Source organism: Lissotriton vulgaris, chromosome 4_1 (genome assembly GCF_964263255.1).
Source record: "Lissotriton vulgaris chromosome 4_1, aLisVul1.2, whole genome shotgun sequence".
Taxonomy (NCBI): Eukaryota; Metazoa; Chordata; class Amphibia; order Caudata; family Salamandridae; genus Lissotriton; species Lissotriton vulgaris.
This window is the reverse complement of record NC_141691.1, coordinates 1,743,905,387-1,743,927,295: the sequence shown is the minus strand read 5'-3', so window position 1 is coordinate 1,743,927,295 and position 21,909 is coordinate 1,743,905,387. Positions and strand designations below refer to the sequence as shown.

Below are 21,909 nucleotides of genomic sequence, written 5' to 3'. Positions count from 1 at the left end.
TTAATGATAGCGTTGCAATTACCACAATTGTGGCATGGCAGTGTGCCTTTGTGAACTGCTGTTTTTCTTTCAGTTTTGGTGTTCAATATCTCTTTGATGTTTCTGGATCGCTGGTATGCGAACCTGGGTGGACTTGAGAAAATACCCTTGAAATCTTCTTCAAGTGCCAATAATGGCCAGTGTTTGAGAATGATCTTTTTGATCCGATAACTTTCTGTGGAATATTTCGAAGTGAATGCTGTTCTCTCTTGTTGGGTGGTGATTACCTTGTCTTTCAATAGTGTGGTTCTGGAGATGTTAGATGCCTTAGTTTTTGCTTCCTCGAGGATTGCCGTGGGATAACCTCGCTTCTGGAATTTATCAATGAGTTTGGGAAAGTTTTCATTGTAAATTTGTTCAGATGAAGATATTCTTTTTACTCTTAATAGCTGAGAGTACGGGAGGTGTTGTTTCAAAGATGGTTGGTGGAAACTTTGAAAATGTAGCAAATTATTTCTGTCCGTTGCTTTGGTAAAGATCGTCGTTTCCAATTGACCCTGTTTGTTTTCAATCATTACATCCAAAAAGGATATTTTGTCTTTCTGTATGTTGTAAGTAAATTGGATTCTTTCATTTACCTCATTCAAGTTTTTGATGGCATTCATCAGGCTTTCCCTCGATCCTTTCCACAAAATGAAGATATCATCTATATATCTTTTATATAGGATTAAGTTGTTAGTCCATGAGTGGTTGTTCAAAATGTGGTCGAGTTCGTACCTGTACATGAAAAGATTCGCGTACGCCGGTGCGGCGCAATTTCCCATGGCGGTACCGGAGGATTGGATATAGTACTCATCGTTCCATTGAAAGTAGCTGTGGTATAAGGTGAAATTTAGTAATTCCATGAGGAATATCGTGAAATTTTCTTCCATTTCTGATGTCACCAAAAAGGATGCCACTGCTTCTGTTCCTAAGTTGTGAGGAATTGAGGTGTACAAAGATTGTACGTCAATCGTGCATAGTAACATTTCTTTGGTATTTGTCAGTGCCTCTTCCTTCAAAATGTTTAAAAAATTCGTGGTGTCCTTGATGTATGTGGACATTTTTTGTACGATGGGTTGCAGGTGTTTATCAAGATATCTTCCTACCGGTTCATGGATAGAATTCACCGTTGAAACAATGGGCCGACATGGTGGGTGGGTGGGATGTTTATGAACCTTGGGGATCATATATATGTACGGCACTGATGGATTATCTTTGATGAGATAGTTCTTCTCCTTGGTTCCGATGATGTCGAGGTTAATGGCTTTATCAATGATGGATAAGAGACATAGTGGCAAAAAATACGAGGAGTCAGAAAATTTAGTCATTAACTTGTCCAAATACAAAATCTCCACCAAGCAAGAACAAGTTTTACAAAAGGGCACCACGTTTGTCTCTACATATCACTCCAATTCATTGGACAGCCAAGTTTGTATATACAAGTTTATGAGACTTTTGCGATTGAGACACTTTTTTTCGAATGTCGTTCCAAAACCCTCTGAACCCACCAAAGATACACTGATGGGTTTACGTAACAAAAGCAAATTCACGCCTCCCACAAGTCACAAAGTACTAGACGCTTACGAGAAGGTGATCTCTAAGGAAATTGAAGCAATATACAAAAAACCTTCATCTAAATCTACCAACATGTCAAAACAAGAGTATCAGGCTCTTAAGAAATTGGCAGAGACCACGGAGATAACCATTCGACAGGCTGACAAGGGCGGTGCCCTCGTCATCCTGGACACTGAATACTACCAACAACAACTGGATAACCATGTCAAAGACACCCAAATATATCACAAGATTTCCAATGACCCCACAAAACAGTTCATTGCGATATTGACCACCATCATTGATAAAGCCATTAACCTCGACATCATCGGAACCAAGGAGAAGAACTATCTCATCAAAGATAATCCATCAGTGCCGTACATATATATGATCCCCAAGGTTCATAAACATCCCACCCACCCACCATGTCGGCCCATTGTTTCAACGGTGAATTCTATCCATGAACCGGTAGGAAGATATCTTGATAAACACCTGCAACCCATCGTACAAAAAATGTCCACATACATCAAGGACACCACAAATTTTTTAAACATTTTGAAGGAAGAGGCACTGACAAATACCAAAGAAATGTTACTATGCACGATTGACGTACAATCTTTGTACACCTCAATTCCTCACAACTTAGGAACAGAAGCAGTGGCATCCTTTTTGGTGACATCAGAAATGGAAGAAAATTTCACGATATTCCTCATGGAATTACTAAATTTCACCTTATACCACAGCTACTTTCAATGGAACGATGAGTACTATATCCAATCCTCCGGTACCGCCATGGGAAATTGCGCCGCACCGGCGTACGCGAATCTTTTCATGTACAGGTACGAACTCGACCACATTTTGAACAACCACTCATGGACTAACAACTTAATCCTATATAAAAGATATATAGATGATATCTTCATTTTGTGGAAAGGATCGAGGGAAAGCCTGATGAATGCCATCAAAAACTTGAATGAGGTAAATGAAAGAATCCAATTTACTTACAACATACAGAAAGACAAAATATCCTTTTTGGATGTAATGATTGAAAACAAACAGGGTCAATTGGAAACGACGATCTTTACCAAAGCAACGGACAGAAATAATTTGCTACATTTTCAAAGTTTCCACCAACCATCTTTGAAACAACACCTCCCGTACTCTCAGCTATTAAGAGTAAAAAGAATATCTTCATCTGAACAAATTTACAATGAAAACTTTCCCAAACTCATTGATAAATTCCAGAAGCGAGGTTATCCCACGGCAATCCTCGAGGAAGCAAAAACTAAGGCATCTAACATCTCCAGAACCACACTATTGAAAGACAAGGTAATCACCACCCAACAAGAGAGAACAGCATTCACTTCGAAATATTCCACAGAAAGTTATCGGATCAAAAAAATCATTCTCAAACACTGGCCATTATTGGCACTTGAAGAAGATTTCAAGGGTATTTTCTCAAGTCCACCCAGGTTCGCATACCAGCGATCCAGAAACATCAAAGAGATATTGAACACCAAAACTGAAAGAAAAACAGCAGTTCACAAAGGCACACTGCCATGCCACAATTGTGGTAATTGCAACGCTATCATTAAAGGAAATCAAGTAAGACATCCCAGTCAAGGAACAGTGATCAAATTGAAAGTATCTGCCACCTGTGACAGTCGCAATGTAATTTATATGTTGAAATGCCCATGTGGCTTGGCCTATGTTGGCAAGACTGAGCGAAAAATAAAAACCAGGCTCACAGAACATAAGAGCAACATTCGAACCAAGAATTCTAAATCCCCTTTGGCAGGACATTTTGAACTTCACAATCATACTCCCAGTCAACTAAGATTTCTGGTGTTGGAACAACCGAGTATTTTACCCGGTAGAGACAATAGCCAGTATTTATTGAGACGGGAAATATATTGGATAGACCGTCTTACCACGACCTATCCTAAAGGATTAAACGATCGGATGGACTTTCATTGCTTTCTGTAACAAGATACGCGAATTATTGTGTTTCTCTCGTACCCAGTATCACCATGTTGCATAAAATTACCCAGTTTCCGCACCGTGCAATAGACATGTGTATTCTATTTTCCTATTGTGGTGATGTTCATTATTAATTTTTTCTTTTTTGTGCATTAATTTTTACAATTTTCACAGTGTTTCCATACATGACCGCTTACAGCCTTGGTGCTTTTTTGGCCCTGTACAGCTGCGCCTGTTGTTACACATCTCCGGCATTCACCCTCGTTTTTTACGAGTCTTTCCACCAGGGTACACGAACATCTCAGACCCCGAGCAGTCTGTTTTCCACCCCCGTCCATCCCATGACCGTACACGTCACACGTCATTCACGTAAAAAACCCTCACGGTACTTCCGCATTCCATCCCGCCGACGCACATGGAGGGCGACATTGTTGCCAGTGCTCCGCACTGATACCGGTAAGCTATCCCAGATTAGTTTAAATTGCAGCCGGTACCCTTCGGGTTCCGTCTGTTAGAATCTATCCCACAGCCCTTCGCCAATCACGCCTTCTTCCCACCCGGGCTGAGACCTTCCCCATACACTTGGTGCCTGATGGTATTATCAATTTAGACGGGTTTCTTTGCTTACGTGTTTCTAGTTGCTGATATTCATTTCTTCCACCCGCTATCACCCTCCTTCCACCGAACGGACCTCAGTTAGTACCCATACAATTTAACGGTCATAGCCATTTCCATTCTTTTTTAAACACACAGACACGCGGTTTTTGTGTTGTTTGACGTTTATTCACACCCGACAACTCTTAGGGGTTAAATGTGTACTTTATTTATTTAAACCGGGTCAGTTTCATATTTCTGATGTACATATCCAGATTAATGCTTAAGAGACAATTTATGGATATTTTGAAATGTTTTGATCTGCTTTATGCATACGAGATGGCGTATTAATATATGTGTATCATTTTTCTTTTTTGCCAACAGTATAATTAAATCCCCTGATGAAGGGCCTTGCGCCCGAAATGCATTGGGAATTCATGGGGAACCTTTTGAATTAACAAAGAAATGAAGATTGATGTATTAATTTCATCACGTGAATACAACATTTTGAATGAAGATAAAATTTGATTCGCAATAAAATAATTTCAAACGTACAACTTACCTCGCTGGAAATTTTCTTTTCTGTGTGCATCCGGTGCCGCTACCCACGTTCGGGATAGCGCAACTCAGCGTAGCATTAGTGTCCCCATGCCAATCCGAGCTTGTTTACCACCCCAAATGAGTCGTGAAATTTGTGAGTTAAGGGCCCGGAAAAAGTGGGCACCCGGATTATACGGGATATTAGTGAAAAGATACAGCAACTTGGGTAATACTACCATTTTAATCAGGGTGATACGTCCCGCCATTGACAGTGGAAGATGAATCCACCTAGTAACGTTGTCAGTCAGTTTGTCTAGAACGGCTCTGTAGTTGGCCCTGATGAGGGTATCACGGTTTCTAGTCACTTTGATGCCCAGATATTTGATCTCATCTGCCTCCCAGATCAAGGGATAATCTAAGGGGAATTGCGTGGTCTTGTCAGTCAGTGGAAACAGGGCTGATTTCGACCAGTTTATTTGTATTCCCGCGATACCCCCAAACTTGGTGATCTCGCGCAACAGGGGGTTTAGATTCTCCTGAGGTTTGTGCACATAAAGGGTCATGTCGTCGGCATATAGTGCAATAAGTAATTGCCTCTCTGGATATATGAGAGAGTTATTATGTAGCTCGTCTCGTAGGGATCTGAGGACACCACCCCGCTTAGCAATGCACCACCCCCTTACGGTGACCTTAAAGGCCTCCCAAACTGTTGTGAGACTGAAAACTGATGATATGTTGCGGTCAAAAAAGTCTTTTATGTCTTGTTCTAGGTCCACTTTCAAGGCCGAATCGGTTAGGTGTGCAGGGTTGAGACGCCAGTTTAAGTAAGGGGAGACATCTAGAGGGATGCGTAGTGACACGAGTACTGGTGAGTGATCGGAGAAGGTGAGGCCCTGACCAGCCATGGAGAAAGGCCCGCCATCAAAAGTACGTAGTCAAGACGTGCCCAGGTGGAGTGTATAGCAGAGAAGTGTGTGCCCTGCTTGAGCGAGGGGTGTGTGTGCCTCCAAGCATCAATCAGGCGGTGTTCTTCTACAATGTCTGATAGGGTGCGTTGAGTGTGCGTGTAGTGTGTCGCCTGTGGGTGGGATCTGTCCATGTTTGGCCGAAGTGTGTTGTTGAAATCACCTCCCAGAATTACATGAGCAATACCCATCGATTGAATTTTACCCCAAAGTGTAAGGAGTGCAGTCGGGTCATCCGTATTAGGCCCGTAGTAGCATGCAAATAGGACTGTGTGTGAGTGGAGTCTGCCCCATACCATGCAATATCTGCCACTCGCATCAGCTTCAGTCCCTGCCGGAGTGAAGTGCACCCCATGTCTGACGAAGATCGTGACTCCCCTAGCGTAATTTGAATAAGACGAGAATACTCTACAGGAGGCCCATCAGGATGCAAACAAAGGGGGATTGCCTGGCATTAAATGCGTTTCTTGAAGCATGGCAATGGACACTCCCGGTCTATCCAGATAACTCAAAATCTGCCTTTTTTTCCTCAGGTTGTTAAGCCCCCGTACATTCCATGAGGTCAGTTGTAGTTGTTGGGCAGATTGCGTGTCTGTTACGTCACCCATCCCAAAGAATACAGAAATCTGCAACACGCAAGCACGACCTTAAAGTTCACACAATAAACAACATCATCAGAGCATCTAGAAACCCTGTAGCCCGTTCTGGCAATCCCGACCCACATTAGCACTAATATTGTTACAACCATGTCAGTGGTGTGTCGGAACTTCCACCCTCCCACACCGGCAACCCCAACCTGCCGGGCAAAGAATACCCACCCACCCACCCAAAGCCAAAGAAAAATAAAACAACATTCTCCATTTGCCCCTACCCAATGGAGGGAGAGGTTGCAAAGGGGCTCGCCCATTGGGGATTCGTATCTAGGGGCGCCCGACCTGCCTCCTTACTCGCACCCACGAGACACTAGGTAGTAACCCGGTCGTCCATCATGGGATGGAGGTGGGCTGCTGAGCACATAGTGTCACGCAGACCAGTGAATAGTAAGTCAGTAAAAGTACCTCACCAGAGACATAGCACCTCGTGATCAGCAATGTCCAGGTATTCGGGTCCTGTGGGCCAGGCAGAGTCTAACCAGTATCGGTCCTGCTGTTCCAGCGGTGAGCGCGATCTGGAGCGTCGTCCATCCACATCTTCCCCGGCACGTTCCCTCTTGTGTTGCTTGAGGAAGTCTTCCACTTGTTGTGGATTTACGAAGATGTGGTGTTTGCCCTGGTAGGAGACGTTTAGTTTCGCAGGGTAGAGCATGGCGTAGGGGAACTCCTGAGCTTGTAACTTCTTTTTGACCGCCACAAATTTACGCCGTGCCTCCTGCACCGAGGGGGTAAAATCCGGGAAAAAGGATAAGGTTGTGTTGCCGTAGTTCACCGTGCCAACCTCGCGTGCACGACGTAGTACCGCGTCGCGGTCTCTATAGTTCAAAAAACGTGCTACGATGGGTCTAGGTGTAGCCCCTGGAGGAGGGCGGGCGGCGAGGGATCTATGAGCTCTTTCGACAATGAGGTGTGGGGAGAAGGATTCCTTCCCAAACATTTCGATCACCAGGTTCTCCACGAAGATCTCCATTTTCCCCGTATTTGTAGATTCCGCCAGGCCTAAAATGCGGACATTATTTCGGCGGGACCTAGCTTCCAAATCCTCGTTTTTATCTACAATGATCTTGAGGAGTCTGTCCATTTGCGTGACCTGACGGTTGCCAGAGGTGGCCCCATCTTCCAGTCCGGAGATCCTGTCCTCGGCCTCCTTTATGTGGGTATCATGTTGATCCAGTTTCGCCACAACTCCATCCATGCGGGCATTTATGGTGTCAATCTTGGCATCGATTGTCGAGAGGCTTTGTTTCATGCCTAAAAGTAGGGATTTCCAGTCCTCCTCTGGTGGAGTCGATGTAGTAGGGCTCCCCTCTGATCCCGGCATCGTTTTGGAAGTCTTTCTGGCTTCAAACTGAATTTTGGACTGTTTGGCGTCACCGCGGCCCATGGCACGTCTCGGCGTCCGCGATTCCGCGGCTGTAGAATCCGCCAGATTCGTGGTAGTCAAAATCAGGGTGGGGGGGGGCGGGGGTCTGGAGGCCGCAGGCCTGGCAAGTAGGAGGAGGTTGTACGTGGTCCACCCGGCGTCCAAAGTACCTAGTAGGTGAATATTCGGACCCCTTCAGTACAAGAATGAGTTATCTCGCCCCTGAAGTGTCCACAGTACCGCTAGTGAGTTCGCTCGTTCTGGGCGAGCCGTGGCGGGTCAACATATAAGGCCACACGAGGTTTGCGTCGCAGAGCCCAGGGGGATCCAAAAGTGTTTCACTGGTCCGGGTAGTGCGCAGTCGACACCCCATGGGCGGGAGAAGGCTGCTGCTGAAGGTGTCCGAGAGCAGCACTGCAAATGACCTTGGTTGTTGTAGAAGTGCGGGCTTAAACACGCACCATCGGTGCAGGCAGAGATCTATGGTGAGGGAGGGGGCCCTTCACTCAATAGATAAAGCGGGGCGAGGCGGATGTGTTTTGCTGGAGGTTCGTGGCGGCCAGTCCGTGCCACCTACCACCCTAAACCCCGCTGCGGTGGTGCCAAGCAGTTCAGGCTTCACCTCAAGATGGCCGCGATGGCGGCGTGGGATATACCCAGGGCGGACTCTCTCATGACGGGGGGGTCGGGTGCAATGGAGGCTGCAATGGAGGCCCCGTCTCCAGCAGTAGTCCGCGGCAATGTGATGTGGTCAAGCCGCTTGCTATGGGACCCGGCACACGAAGGGGCGAGTTGGCACGGACTCAGGGAGGATCCGGGCGTTATGTCACGAGGTGTGCCGTAGCGGCCATGTGGTAGTGGTCCCACTCCCGTCCTTCCTTGGGGCCCCAGAGGCGGCGTCTCCGTGGGGGCCCTGTGGTAGCGGTGTGGACTGGGCGATGCAGGCCAGGACAGTAGTGGCGGCCGCGAGGTTAGGTCCAGCGCCGGGTCGGGCCGGTGTCTCCAAGCGAACCCCAGCAAGGAGAAGGCCGCGCAATACAGGCCGCCCAGGCAGAGGAGAAGTCGATCAGCAGTTCCGTTATTGCCAGGGGCCTCTTACCTCCTCACCAGGCCGCCTCGGTATGCCCCGCAGCTGCAGGGGAACTTAATCGTCACAGCCGTCCAGGATGCGGGAAACTCCGCCTAGGCTTTGAATCCCCGGTCTCTCTTAGCAGGCTCCCCCAGCAGGATGGAACCGCAGGGCAGCGCGATGAGCCGCTCACGGGAAACGGGGCAGATTTCTCCGGCCCCCGATGCGCCACATGGAAGATGCAGGTACTGGTGTGTGCCTCTCAGCGAGGCGGTGCAGGGCACTCTGCAGGCGAGGAGTTTATTCTGGTCAGGATGGCTTGAAGGATGAATTTAGGCTCGGCTAGGCGAGAGCTTCACTACGGTGCAGCCATCTTGGTCCGGCGCCACCTAGCGCTCCCCCGAGGATAGTATTTTTTTTAAGTTGTTGTTTAACAATATGTATATAGTACATTTATATATTTAACTAATTGCATTATTTGATGCACATTTAATTTGAGTAGTTAATATGCTGTAACATTTCATCAGTTACTGGTAAATTACATTATGAATTATTATGTTTATATTTTGCATTACAATTTATTGTTTTATAATAAACTTTATTACATTTCCCTGGACTTCCTATAGCGTGGTCTCTTCCCCCCTCAGTTGGGGATCTCACACCGATGGCAGAAATCTTCACCAACTAGTGAAAAGTTACTTGTAGTACCTTTAAACTCCTAAATTCATTCATAAGTGGCTGCACACCCTCTTTGAGAGGGTAGAGACATGCAAGTCTACAACTGTGTGTAAATCTTCACTTGGAAATGATGAACAGCCAAAAAAGTGGCGAGTTACATCTAGATGCAGGAGTACATCTATACATATGAATTAACATTTGTGGATCAGGCCCAATGTTTATAAGCAGAAACCATCATATATTGATAACAGGCTTGCGAATACAGGAGGTAATGGAATAAAGGGATGCTGCACTGCTCGGTGTATCATGCGTGCGACATATAGTGGTGTAAGTTTGACAAAAGACAACGATGAAAAACAGCAAAAAATGCAGCCTGCTTCATATTAGTTATGGCCAGGACCTTAGGAATCTTAAGAAGAGGCCAAGTCCTCAGTCGTCTTCATCTGAGCCAACACTTTGTCAGAGCGGTTAAACAATATCACTGATTTCGATGTTTTGACCTGAACATCGAAGATTAACCGAGCCATGTTTTCATCAAGACAAAAAATTAAGACATTTTGTGAAACAGCCTGGTACTGTTCATATCTTAAATACAAAGTATGACCAGAAAGATGTCTTTAGGACAGATAATCTACATAGAAGTGGTGTCTTCACATGCCAGTGATATCATTGTCTTAGATGTCTGGCTGATCCGTGGGAAGTAGTTGTGAAGTAGGCTGAGTGCACTGGTCAGTGTGATCTCTCTTGCTGTGACACATGTACTCAGATCCTGTGGGTTACAGTGTTGCCCCTTATTTTTTGGTCTCAAATTTAAATAGTAACACTTACATGGACATTGCATTCTACATGTTTGGATTGAGGTAACAGTGCACAGAGACTGGATCGTTATTTTGTCTGTACCAAGTGTCTTGAATGTCGTCACATTGATTCAGTGCTTGAAATGGAAAAATAAAAGTGCTGGTGCTCTGTATCAGAGTACCTGCTTGTTTCTGAGAAGTGCTGGTACACTCCAATTAAAAGTATTACGTCTCTTGAGAGTGCCGGTACTCTCCCCCTCAAAATAAAAAATTGCTGGTACTCAGTACCGGACAGTACTAGCCCATTTAAAGCACTGCCCTGATCCCAAAAAACGCTGTCCTAATGCCCCCAAACCCTGACGACCAGGAAGAGACAGGGTCTTAGGGAGACAGAGAAGATGGCGTCAAGCTGCTGCGCTCTCTCTCTCTCTCTCTCTCTCTCTCTCTCTCTCTCTCTCTCTCTCTTTCTCTCTTTCTCTCTCTCTCTCTCTCCTCCTCCTCCCCCCCCCTCTCAGCCCCCCCAGCCTCTCACGGAAAGCTGTCTTCTGGGCACATATATTACTGACCCTTTTCCTGTGATTGGGATTTTTTTTGCTGCTCTCTTCTCAAGGATGTGGCTTTAACCCCTGATTGACTTGTGCAAGGCAATTGTTTTACAGCAACTCCACCTAGTTTTTTTTAAGGAGTGGCTGATAGGAAGTGTATCTAACTCAGAATCTGCGCTTAAAGGTCAAATGGGAAACCATTCTATAAGAACAAAAAGTAATAATTGATAAAACCAGGAAAGATGACCTCGGTGGAGTTCAGTTTGATGTGATGAAGTGTTGTGGGAACGGCTCCATTCCTAACACAGGGGCATGCCTCTTGGATGTTAGCCATGAACGAAACCTGAGAGCCCCTAAAATGTTTTCTTTTGATTTACAGTTAGAAAGAAATACTGGCTAAGGCATTTTGTTTACTTATACTGTTATAATAAAGCACTTGTGATCTTTACATATTCTCTGTAACCCCTGGCATTGTGTTCTCTTTTGCTAGGCCATTTTTATGATTCCCACAAATCCACCGCCAACTTTCCGAAAACCAGAGCTCTGGACTGATGAGTTTACTGATTTTGTTAAGAAATGTCTGGTGAAGAATCCGGAACAGCGAGCTACAGCAACGCAGCTTTTGCAGGTTGGTGTTCAAAACGGGAGTTAATGTTCGCCTGCCTTTGTTTCTTTATCTGACTGGGCCATACAGGGCCCATAACATCTGTGTCACACCAAGAATACGTTTCGTCATCGCCATGGCTATAAATATACACTTTGCAAGTTTGCACCGACCCTCCTTCAGATAGTGTTTTTAAGGGCAGCCTTCACATAACACACTTTTTTAGGCTTAGAAAAACCCACAATGCGAACTACAAAAATCGTGCAGACATGATCATTTTACCAATATGACTTTTGAAACTTTTCCAACTTTACCAGCTGAAATTAACACTCAGCAGCCACCATTAAGTCCTTCATATTCTCAGACACATGTCAAGAGAAAGCAAGGCGCATGTACGTTACAAATGTATGTGGGGCATTCGCATAAAGTGACAAAGTAACATGACTGTCTTTCACTCAAAATGTGTCGACAAGAGGCTAAAAACCAGTTGCCTCCCTTTCTTCTGCATGTGAGAGTTAAAATAGTGCACAGAAGGCAGCAAGCAGTTCTCAGCACTGACTCATCCATAGTGTGCGTTTCATACCTGGAAATGACTAGTTCTTGAGTATTTTTGTGCTTCATTTCACCCAAAGACCACGAGTTGCTAACTGCTTTCTATGACAGAGAAAACACAGCAGTCCGGAAGCTGGTGTGTCTAGGCAGTGGTAGATAAAATGCCACCCCCTTTTCAAGCATGTCTAACATTGCTTAAAATATGATCCTTTGTACACACACATTTGCTAGAACTTTTGGAAGGATAACACTGATGTAAAAGACTTGTAGTTCTGTGGTACAAAATATTCTTTTGAAACCACAGCTTAAAGGTTCCACAGAGGAATTATATCACCTTGGAATATCACCGAACAAGAAATGGTTGCTCTGGGCTTCTGGGCTTCTGAGCCCTGACACCACAAGAAGGTTCTGCCATTCAATCTGCAGGATTCTGGTACCAATTTATCAGTACTCAAGATTACTTGAAGGTTGCATGAAACATCTTACTAAAGTACCATCATAACACTGGTTCACAAAGGTGCACAAACTTGGGGAGCGAAGAAGATTTTAAAGAATAATACTGGTACTAAATCCCTAGTCTAATTCCTCTTATATGCATATTGACAATAAACATAAAAGAATAGGAGATCAAAGAAAAAATGCTAATTGGTACAGATTCTGGGGCAGATAATGTATCTGTGACTTATCTTGTATTGAAGGTTTCTTCTGTACCTCTTTTTTCTGAACTAGATAAAAATTTTGGTTTGAAAGAGATTTTTGATCCTACAGATTAGCTCTCCGTGATTTGTTTGGCAATGTTTTTGAGGTGACTTTTCCACCTAATTTAGGTTAATTACCACATTCCATCCGTCATACGCCTCCTTCTAATTTGAATCAGGACCTTCAGGTCTATCTGACAAATATTTATGGCCCCAAAGCACTGGTTTACAAACATTTTTTACTATGTTAAGGTTCATCTTTACGTTTCGTACCTCCCCTTATAACCAGTGATAGGCAACTTTTCTAGTGTCTTTCTGGGAGGAAATAGATGTTAGTTGGCCTGGGGTCTGGATGTTGATCTGGAATGAAAGATCACTAAGGCTCCCATGATTTTTGTTATGAGATCTGTGTATTTTGTAGTGGATTACTTTAAAGAAAGAAATCTTCTTAATTACTCAGAGCAAATGTCCACACCCACCCTGGATAATTAACTTATTCCAGCGGGTCCTGACGCAGCTGTGAATTCAACTTCTCTGGTTCCAAAAATAACTTTACTGCCTGCCATGGGATTTCACTTGGTTATGACAAAAACAAAGGTAGCTTGAACTCTTCCTCCATCCAAGTCTTTTTTTTCAAGGCTTGACTCCTTATTCTGTAGTAAAAGAGAAATTAAATTTGACATCTGCTTTGATTACGCAGCCATTGCTTACTTTGACTAGAACTCTTTTGAGACATTTTAGATAGCAAATACAGAACACTGCTATTTGATGTATGTGCAGCAGCCCTGGGCAGTGGCAGTGCTTCTCCATTATCAGAAATGTTATCCAAATGCCTCTATTTCACATTGTCATGCCAAAAGTATCTCTTTAACGTCATGCTTAACCTGCAGATCTTGGATAATCATGTTAATGTTGTTGATTTTCTCCTTCCTTATGAAGAAGTAGGGTACATTTTTGGCTTGCAGTCAGTAAAGAGGCTGCCTTAAATACCTAGCTGACAAAACAACTTAAAAAATAAACAGCTTGGTTTGTCTATGTTGGCGTACACGCCTCCACACATTCCACATACACAAGGTAAATGATGAAATCGAAAACATATCTTTTAGTAGGGAAAAGCTTCTTTTCACCCTTCCCAGATGATGCTTCAAAAATGCTGTATAGGATTAATTACTCTACAATCTTGGAGATAATTTGAATGTCTGCAAATAAAGATACCTGCCAACATACGCATGTCTTTAGGACTTTAAAGGATTTAGGACTTTAAAGGATAGATTTAATCAGATTAGGACCATTTCAAATGAAAGATTTTGTTGAAAACAAAAAATTACCATATAAAATGTAGCTTCTATTCAAGATGCCACCAGGAAAACGGGTTGACTTTCTCGTACAGGAGCAAGGAGCTCATCTCATCATCTTTGAATACTCCTCCACAGTGAGGTAAAGATTGACATTATTTTACCATCTGGATGGTCATTAATCAAGATCAAAAGTTTTTAAAAAACTCAATTTGTTTTGAAGAGAATAAATGAGGGTTGTGCTTTACACCTTCCTCCATGTATGTTTTCAAGTCATCACCAGAGCTTCTGCAAGGAGTAAAAGCTTTCTTATTTTACGGTCCATATAACTTCTTACTACTACCAATTCACACTTCAACATTTCAATCGAACCTCAGCCCCAGAATGTGTTCTGAAAGTTTCCTCTGTTGTTATCACGCTTGTGTTTTAGTAGATTAACCTATTTCTTTACATTAACTGGCTCGTAAAAAGTAAGGGGCCAATTGAAAAAGGTGACTAGCATTGTGGTGTGCATGAGTAGTACCACTGCAGTACTACTTAATTCACCACAAAATGCAGTTGGTGAATAAGCTCCTTTGGTTCCAGTTTTCTGTCTAGAGAGCCGTTATCTTGCATGCAGCATTCTGACAATCTGAAAGCACCAGTCAATCAAAAAAAAGCCATCTGACTCCATCCCAGAAACTTCAGTTCATGGGGTAGAAATAGTCTCTTCTTTAGGCCTAGCATTTCCCCTCTATAGAGATTTCCAGTCTTGAGTCAAAAGTTTAGACATGTTTTTCATACATCCTGTAACAACAACATGTTCGTTCCAGGATACTAGGTCTGCTTCATGCATTTATGTTGTTTATTTTGGCTAGGCTGCAAATGAAACCTCTCTAGTAACATCTAACTCTGACTTGGCACCAATCTCTAGAGCCTCCATCAAAAAAAGATCTGCATCCTCTAACCTTATGCTACAGTCTGGTCAGTGGTAGAAACAAGAGGAATGGCTTCTACATGGCTCACTAGTCAACATGCAATGCCTTAAATAATGATGACAGTTGATTCTTGCCATTATATGTATGGGAGAAAATTGACTAGGTCACCAGATATATGAACCCTGGATAGTTCAGGGCAGGGCTCTCATATCAGACATCTAGAGCCTAAGACCATGTTTCTTGCTATCAAGTAAGTCTTTAATAAATCGGCATGGAATATACTGCTACATGAACTCATTCCATTTGGTAGCCAGCATCACAGCTTTGGAACTGTCTCATTCTGCACAGCATATTTCTGATGGAGTCTCAACTGCAGAGGAAGAAGAATTCGGAATCCGATATTACGAACATATCCCATCAAACGCTATACAATACCTGTGCATGTTTTGCTTTTGCATAATATAATGTTCGAGGCATATGAGCTGCAGATTACTCACTATGCATAGATGGCCACCTAGTGTTTGGCCCGGATGTTTGCAGTTTGTTTTGTTGTAGAAAAGTCTTTCGGAGTCACGGGATAGGTGACTCCTCCTTAGGATGATACTGCGCATGGGCTTCGGCTCCATCCCCAGATTGATTTTTTCCGCCACCGGGCTCGGATGTGTTTCCAGCGCTCCGTGTTGGAACAGATTTCCTTCGGTGTGCAATCCTCACCAAACTACAAAACTTAATTTTGAACGCTTTCCAGTCGTCGCTAATCTTCAAACATGGAGGATCTCGATTCCGGTCGTCGTCGACGGCCTTCGGGCCTACCTAGGCCTCAACTCCAGCTCATGGAAAGGACGCCATTTAAGAAGTGTCCTCGATGTGGGTCGAAGTTTCCCCACACCGACCGTTATGAGGTGGGTAACCTCTGTCTCTCTCCGGAGCACGAGGCGAAAGACTGTTCAGCTTGTGCCTCTTTCTGCTCCAAAAAGACTATCCGGGACCGAAGAGCGAGGAGAACAATGGCTCAAAGATCTTCAGCTCCGATTCCGGACGACATCTTCGAGGAGGGCGTCAACGTCCGTGAACAGCAAGGCGTCGACAGCAGCTCTGAAGCAGAAGATTCCGAAGTCGAGGACATCACTCCAGCGCAGCGGGTCGTAAGTAAGACAGTCGACCCCTCCTCGACACAGAAGGACCCTGTTACACCCTCGCCCTCCAGCTCGAGTGCACACCGGCAAACTGCTTCTAATGCCCCCCCTTCGGGCCCGGCTAAGAAGCTAACCAAGCCTTCAGGCATCTCGAGTTCGAGTTGAAATTCACACGGTGCCGGCGCACACACACCGGCACGGAAAAAGACAACGGCCCGATATCCAAGCCATCGGTGCCGAAGCACACCACTACTCCTTCGGCACCGAAACCCAGGCAAGCCCACTTCGGATTCCAAGACACCACCGGAACCGAAAAAATCATCGGATCCGAAAAGGTCATCGGATCCAAAAACCGTACCGGAACCGAAAAAACACTCAGAACCTAAAAAAGCTTCGGAGCGGAAAAAGACGGCTGCCTCCCCCAGTGAAAGACATTATCAAGAAACCAAAACAGGCCATCTCGGTGCACAAGACTTCCTCCGCACCAAAAGATCAATCCCTTGCTGTGGATTTATCCTACCCAGACCCTGCTCAAAAGACTCTGGCTAAGGACCCAGTCACTGGACACCTAGTTTTGGCTCCAAAAAAGCGACCACTGGACACACCAGCTCCAGCTCCACATTCCATTCAAAGAAGAAGGACATGGCTACCGCTCCCTTAAGACCGCCTTCCCCTTCTCTCTCGTCTGTTCCATCACCACCACCACAGCATTCTCCAGCATCCTCTATCACACCACACAGGGATGATAGCTCTGACGATATGGGGGGGTAACACACCTGATCCAACAATGCCCACAGGATCCCCAGACCCGTGGGACAATTATACCACCCCAGATGTCCCAAATGTCCCTCAGGATGACATTTACCCCTCAAGGCCTTCCCCACCAGAAGACACTATAGGGTTTAATGAATTAATTCACAGGGCTGCACATTATCATGGGTTAGATATTTATACAGACCCTGTTGAGGAAGACTTCCTGATGGATACATTCGATAATGCTCAAAGGTCTTCATCCATCTTGCCCATGCTCAAAGGAGTGATCAAGCATGCTCCTGAAGTCTTCAAAGACCCAGTCAGAACTCGGGTCATTAACCCTCGAATAGAGAAAAAATATAAAGCTGCCCCATCAGACCCAGCATATATGAAAGGCCCAGTACCACTAGACTCACTTGTAGTTTCCAATGCACGCAAGAGAGCAAACTCACAAACATCCGGTGACACAGCACCACCAGATAAAGAGTCTAAGCTACTTGACGCATCAGGCAAAAGAACAGCGTCTCAAGCAGCAAACATGTGGCGTATCGCCAATACACAGGCACTGCTAGCCAGATATGACATGGCACATTACGATGAGCTAGAGTCACTAATGAGGCACCTCCCTGACAAGTACAAGGATAGAGCCAACAAACTCATCCAGGAGGGGAAAAACATCACAAACACCTCTATTAGGTGTGCCCTTGATGGCGCGGAGACACAGCCTCTAGGGCAGTTAACACCAGCGTCTTGCTACGCAGACACGCCTGGCTGCGCATATCAGGGTTCAAACCCGAGGTACAAAGCGCCATTCTTAACCAACCCTTTGACGAACAACACCTATTTGGACCCGAGGTAGATGTATCATTAGAGAAAATGAAGAAAGATACAGACACCGCAAAATCTATGGGAGCCCTGCAGTTGCAGGCTCCCAGACGTTCATTTAGTCGCTCACACTATCGAGGTGCCACTAGGGGATATACTTCAGACACCCCTACTACCTTGTTCAAAGCCCCTACAAAGTCTATCTACATTAAAGGCTGCCAAAGGGGTGGATACAGGGGTAACAATAACAAAGGCAGAGGCAAAAATAACAACTCACGCTCTGCCTCTACCCCTACCCAATGACTCCCTTCCCCTTCCCCCGCCTCATTCCGCTCCTGTCGGGGGAGGACTTCAACAGTACCTGCCAGCCTGGGAAAACATCACATCAGACAGGTGGGTGCTCCAAATAATTCAATCAAGTTATTGTCTGCAACTAATATCTACCCCCCCAAACATACCACCCAAGCAACGTCCAATGTCACAGGAACATTTAACATTGCTCAGACAGGAGGTAATACCTCTCCTGCAGAAAAATCCAACAAAAATAGTTCCAGAGCATCAGTAAAACAAAGGAGTATATTCCCTATATTTCCTAATACCAAAGGACGGATCTCTAAGACCCATCCTAGACCTCAGACCTGTAAACCTTTACATACAGTCGGATCATTTTCATATGGTCATACTACAACAGGTCCTCCCATTACTGGTATTAAACAACTTCCTTGTCACTCTAGATCTCAAGGATGTCTACTTCCATATTCCTATCCACGCAGCACACAGACAATATCTCAGATTTGTGCTAGACGGACAACACTACCAGTTCAAAGTGCTCCCATTCGGGGTCACAACAGCGCCAAGGGGGTTTGCCAAATGCCTAGCAGTAGTGGCAGCACACCTAAGAAGACAGCACATTCACGACTTCCCATATCTGGACGACTGGCTCATAAAAGCCAGCTCATACAGACAGTGTGTGCAAAACTTTCAAGTTACTATTCAACTGCTTCACAACTTGGGATTCACAGTAAATCACGTCAAATCGCATCTGCACCCCTCGCACATACAACAATATCTCAGTGCTACAATAAACGCTCAATTAACACTAGCTTATCCCTCTCCAGCCAAGATAACAAGCGTACAAAATCTCCTAACAAAATTCAAGCCACAACACTCGCTACCAGCTCGAGTGTTCATGCAACTCATAGGAATGATGGCGTCTTGCATATCTGTAGTACCTCACTCAAGATTGCAAATGCGTCCACTTCAAGAGTGCCTAGCACACCAATGGAACCAAGCTCAAGGTCACTTAACAGACCTAGTGTTGGTGGAAGGTCGGACTCATCGTTCTCTGCAATGGTGGAACACCAAAAACCTTTCCAAGGGACGACCGTTTCTAGAGCCAGTTCCCCAAGTAGTCATAACAGCAGACGCATCGCTTTCCGGCTGGGGAGCCCATCTACTGCATCATACCATGCAGGGCAGGTAGACACCGCAACAAAAGTTACTCCATATCAATCATTTGGAGTTGCAATCCATGTTTCTAGCTTTAAAAGCATTTCAAACTCAAGGGTCAGGCAAAGCTGTCTTAGTCCGCTCAGATAATATGACAGCTATGTACTACATAAACAAACAAGGGGGGACACACTCTCTGCAGCTCTCTGTTAGCGCAGCAGGTATGGAGATGGGCTATACTGTAGGAGCAGGCCTCAGCCAAACCCGCTAGTGCAAGGGGTTCGCCCTGCTCAGCACAAGTCCTCAGACCAATAGGAAGAAGTTGGCACAGAAACTGGAATAGAAAAGGTAACGTTTATTACACCTCATGAGGTGGTGCTACGATTCAAACAGCACCCTTCGGTATTGCAAGAAGTAGCACCACGAGCTAAGAAAGCATGGTTTATTTATACCCGCACAGGGGCTCAAAAGTAGGCGGTACAAACAAAAGTAAAGGCATATGGGGAGCGCGTGGTGACACGCTCCACTCCCAGGTGCACTGCTTATGAGGATGCCATATCCAACTCAATTTTAAACCATTCGACCTCTTCACAATTTTATGCAAATTCTTCATTAATGTTCGTCATTCTGTTATCATCATATTCATCAAATCCACATATTTATCGTTCTGCATTTCAGAAAATTCTCATACTTCCATGCGTCCATCCAGACTTCTTTTGGAAATAAGATCCTAATACACTGATTGATTCAGAGCAGCATTCTTTTATTTCTTTTCAAACCCAATGCATTTCGGGCTAAAATCCAGCCCTTCGTCAGGGGTAACTGTAAACGGACAATTACATATAATATCAATATTTGGTTTATGGTCTTCTTTTAAAAAACATTTCAAATGCAAGCAGTCTAACATTCAGTACTCGGCAATATCAAAGAAATACACGAAGCATGCGATTGCCCCAGTCCAATACTTCGATTAAAACTGTTAATTTAGTTGACCCTTCACCCGCCTAAAAAAATCTGCTTTGTCACCCCTAGTGAATTCACTTTACCAGGCATTGAGAAAAAGTTTAACCAGCATTACATCAAAAAACAAGTCTAACTAATGCGGTTTTACTCAAAAGGTGCTATTTCCCTTGTTATGCATTTCAACCTCTAAACAGAACTATGATATGTTAACCTTCCTTTTACACAAACTTTCATATCATCTTTACACGGTTATACAACAAAATAGAACCCCGTTCTCGTGCTTAACATACCTGCTCATTCTTTCACTTCTTTCAACCCGCGTTACGCTCTGCAAGTAATTACGTCTCACACGTGTGCAAACCTGGGATTTAACCACTTCCTACTCCACCCACTTCCTCCCTAAGCCTCACTCATGCCATTTTGTGCAACTACACTACGTTCCCCACAGTGCATCACAATGTATATGCCGAAGCTTATACTAATTTCTTGCTTATTATAAAAAATGCATCATTCGCTTGCCAGAAATGTCCGTAATCCATGTCTATTGAAAAATGTTTTTACTGTCCTCGCAAATATTTGCGGTTACCGCCGCTGCAGATTGTCGCTCTAATCATGTTGTTCAACTCTATGTGGAGACCCGAATATTTGTCCAACGTCTTATCCATTTTCACTCATGTCGGGTGCAACGACCAACGGGGGGCTTATATTTATATGAACATTTTGTAGGTGGTCTGCACTCCATTTCTCCTATTATTTACCTTTTATTTAATCTGAAAACATTTTCAACCAGTTGCGTGCGTCCCTGGGTTGTGCAAGCCCAAATGCACCAATACTAAGTAAAGGCATATGGGGAGCGCGTGGTGACACGCTCCACTCCCAGGTGCACTGCTTATGAGGATGCCATATCCAACTCAATTTTAAACCATTCGACCTCTTCACAATTTTATGCAAATTCTTCATTAATGTTCGTCATTCTGTTATCATCATATTCATGAAATCCACATATTTATTGTTCTGCATTTCGGAAACTTCTCATACTTCCATGCGTCCATCCAGACTTCTTTTGGAAATAAGATCCTAATACACTGATTGATTCAGAGGAGCATTCTTTTATTTCTTTTCAAACCCAATGCATTTCGGGCTAAAATCCAGCCCTTCGTCAGGGGTAACTGTAAACGGACAATTACATATAATAGCAATATTTGGTTTATGGTCTTCTTTTAAAAAACATTTCAAATGCAAGCAGTCTAACATTCAGTACTCGGCAATATCAAAGAAATACACGAAGCATGCGATTGCCCCAGTCCATGACTTCGATTAAAACTGTTAATTTAGTTGACCCTTCACCCGCCTAAACAATCTGCTTTGTCACCCCTAGTGAATTCACTTTACCAGGCATTGAGAAAAAGTTTAACCAGCATTACATCAAAAAACAAGTCTAACTAATGCGGTTTTACTCAAAAGGTGCTATTTCCCTTGTTATGCATTTCACCCTCTAAACAGAACTATGATATGTTAACCTTCCTTTTACACAAACTTTCATATCATCTTTACACGGTTATACAACAAAATAGAACCCCGTTCTCGTGCTTAACATACCTGCTCATTCTTTCACTTCTTTCAACCCGCGTTACGCTCTGCAAGCAATTACGTCTCACACGTGTGCAAACCTGGGATTTAACCACTTCCTACTCCACCCACTTCCTCCCCAAGCCTCACTCATGCCATTTTGTGCAACTACACTACGTTCCCCACAGTGCATCACAATGTATATGCCGAAGCTTATACTAATTTCATGCTTATTATAAAAAATGCATCATTCGCTTGCCAGAAATGTCCGTAATCCATGTCTATTGAAAAATGTTTTTACTGTCCTCGCAAATATTTGCGGTTACCGCCGCTGCAGATTGTCGCTCTAATCATGTTGTTCAACTCTATGTGGAGACCCGAATATTTGT

At 44.3% G+C, this 21,909-nt stretch overlaps 1 protein-coding gene across 1 annotated transcript in view; it reads left to right on the top strand.

Moving 5' to 3' along the window:
- Positions 1-21,909, top strand: part of STK3 (serine/threonine kinase 3) — a 1,148,864-nt gene that overhangs the window by 603,042 nt on the left and 523,913 nt on the right. The window contains exon 7 of the mRNA XM_086966048.1: positions 11,250-11,387. Coding sequence (XP_086822174.1) covers positions 11,250-11,387 — 138 coding nt within the window. The remainder of the gene's footprint in view (positions 1-11,249; positions 11,388-21,909) is intronic.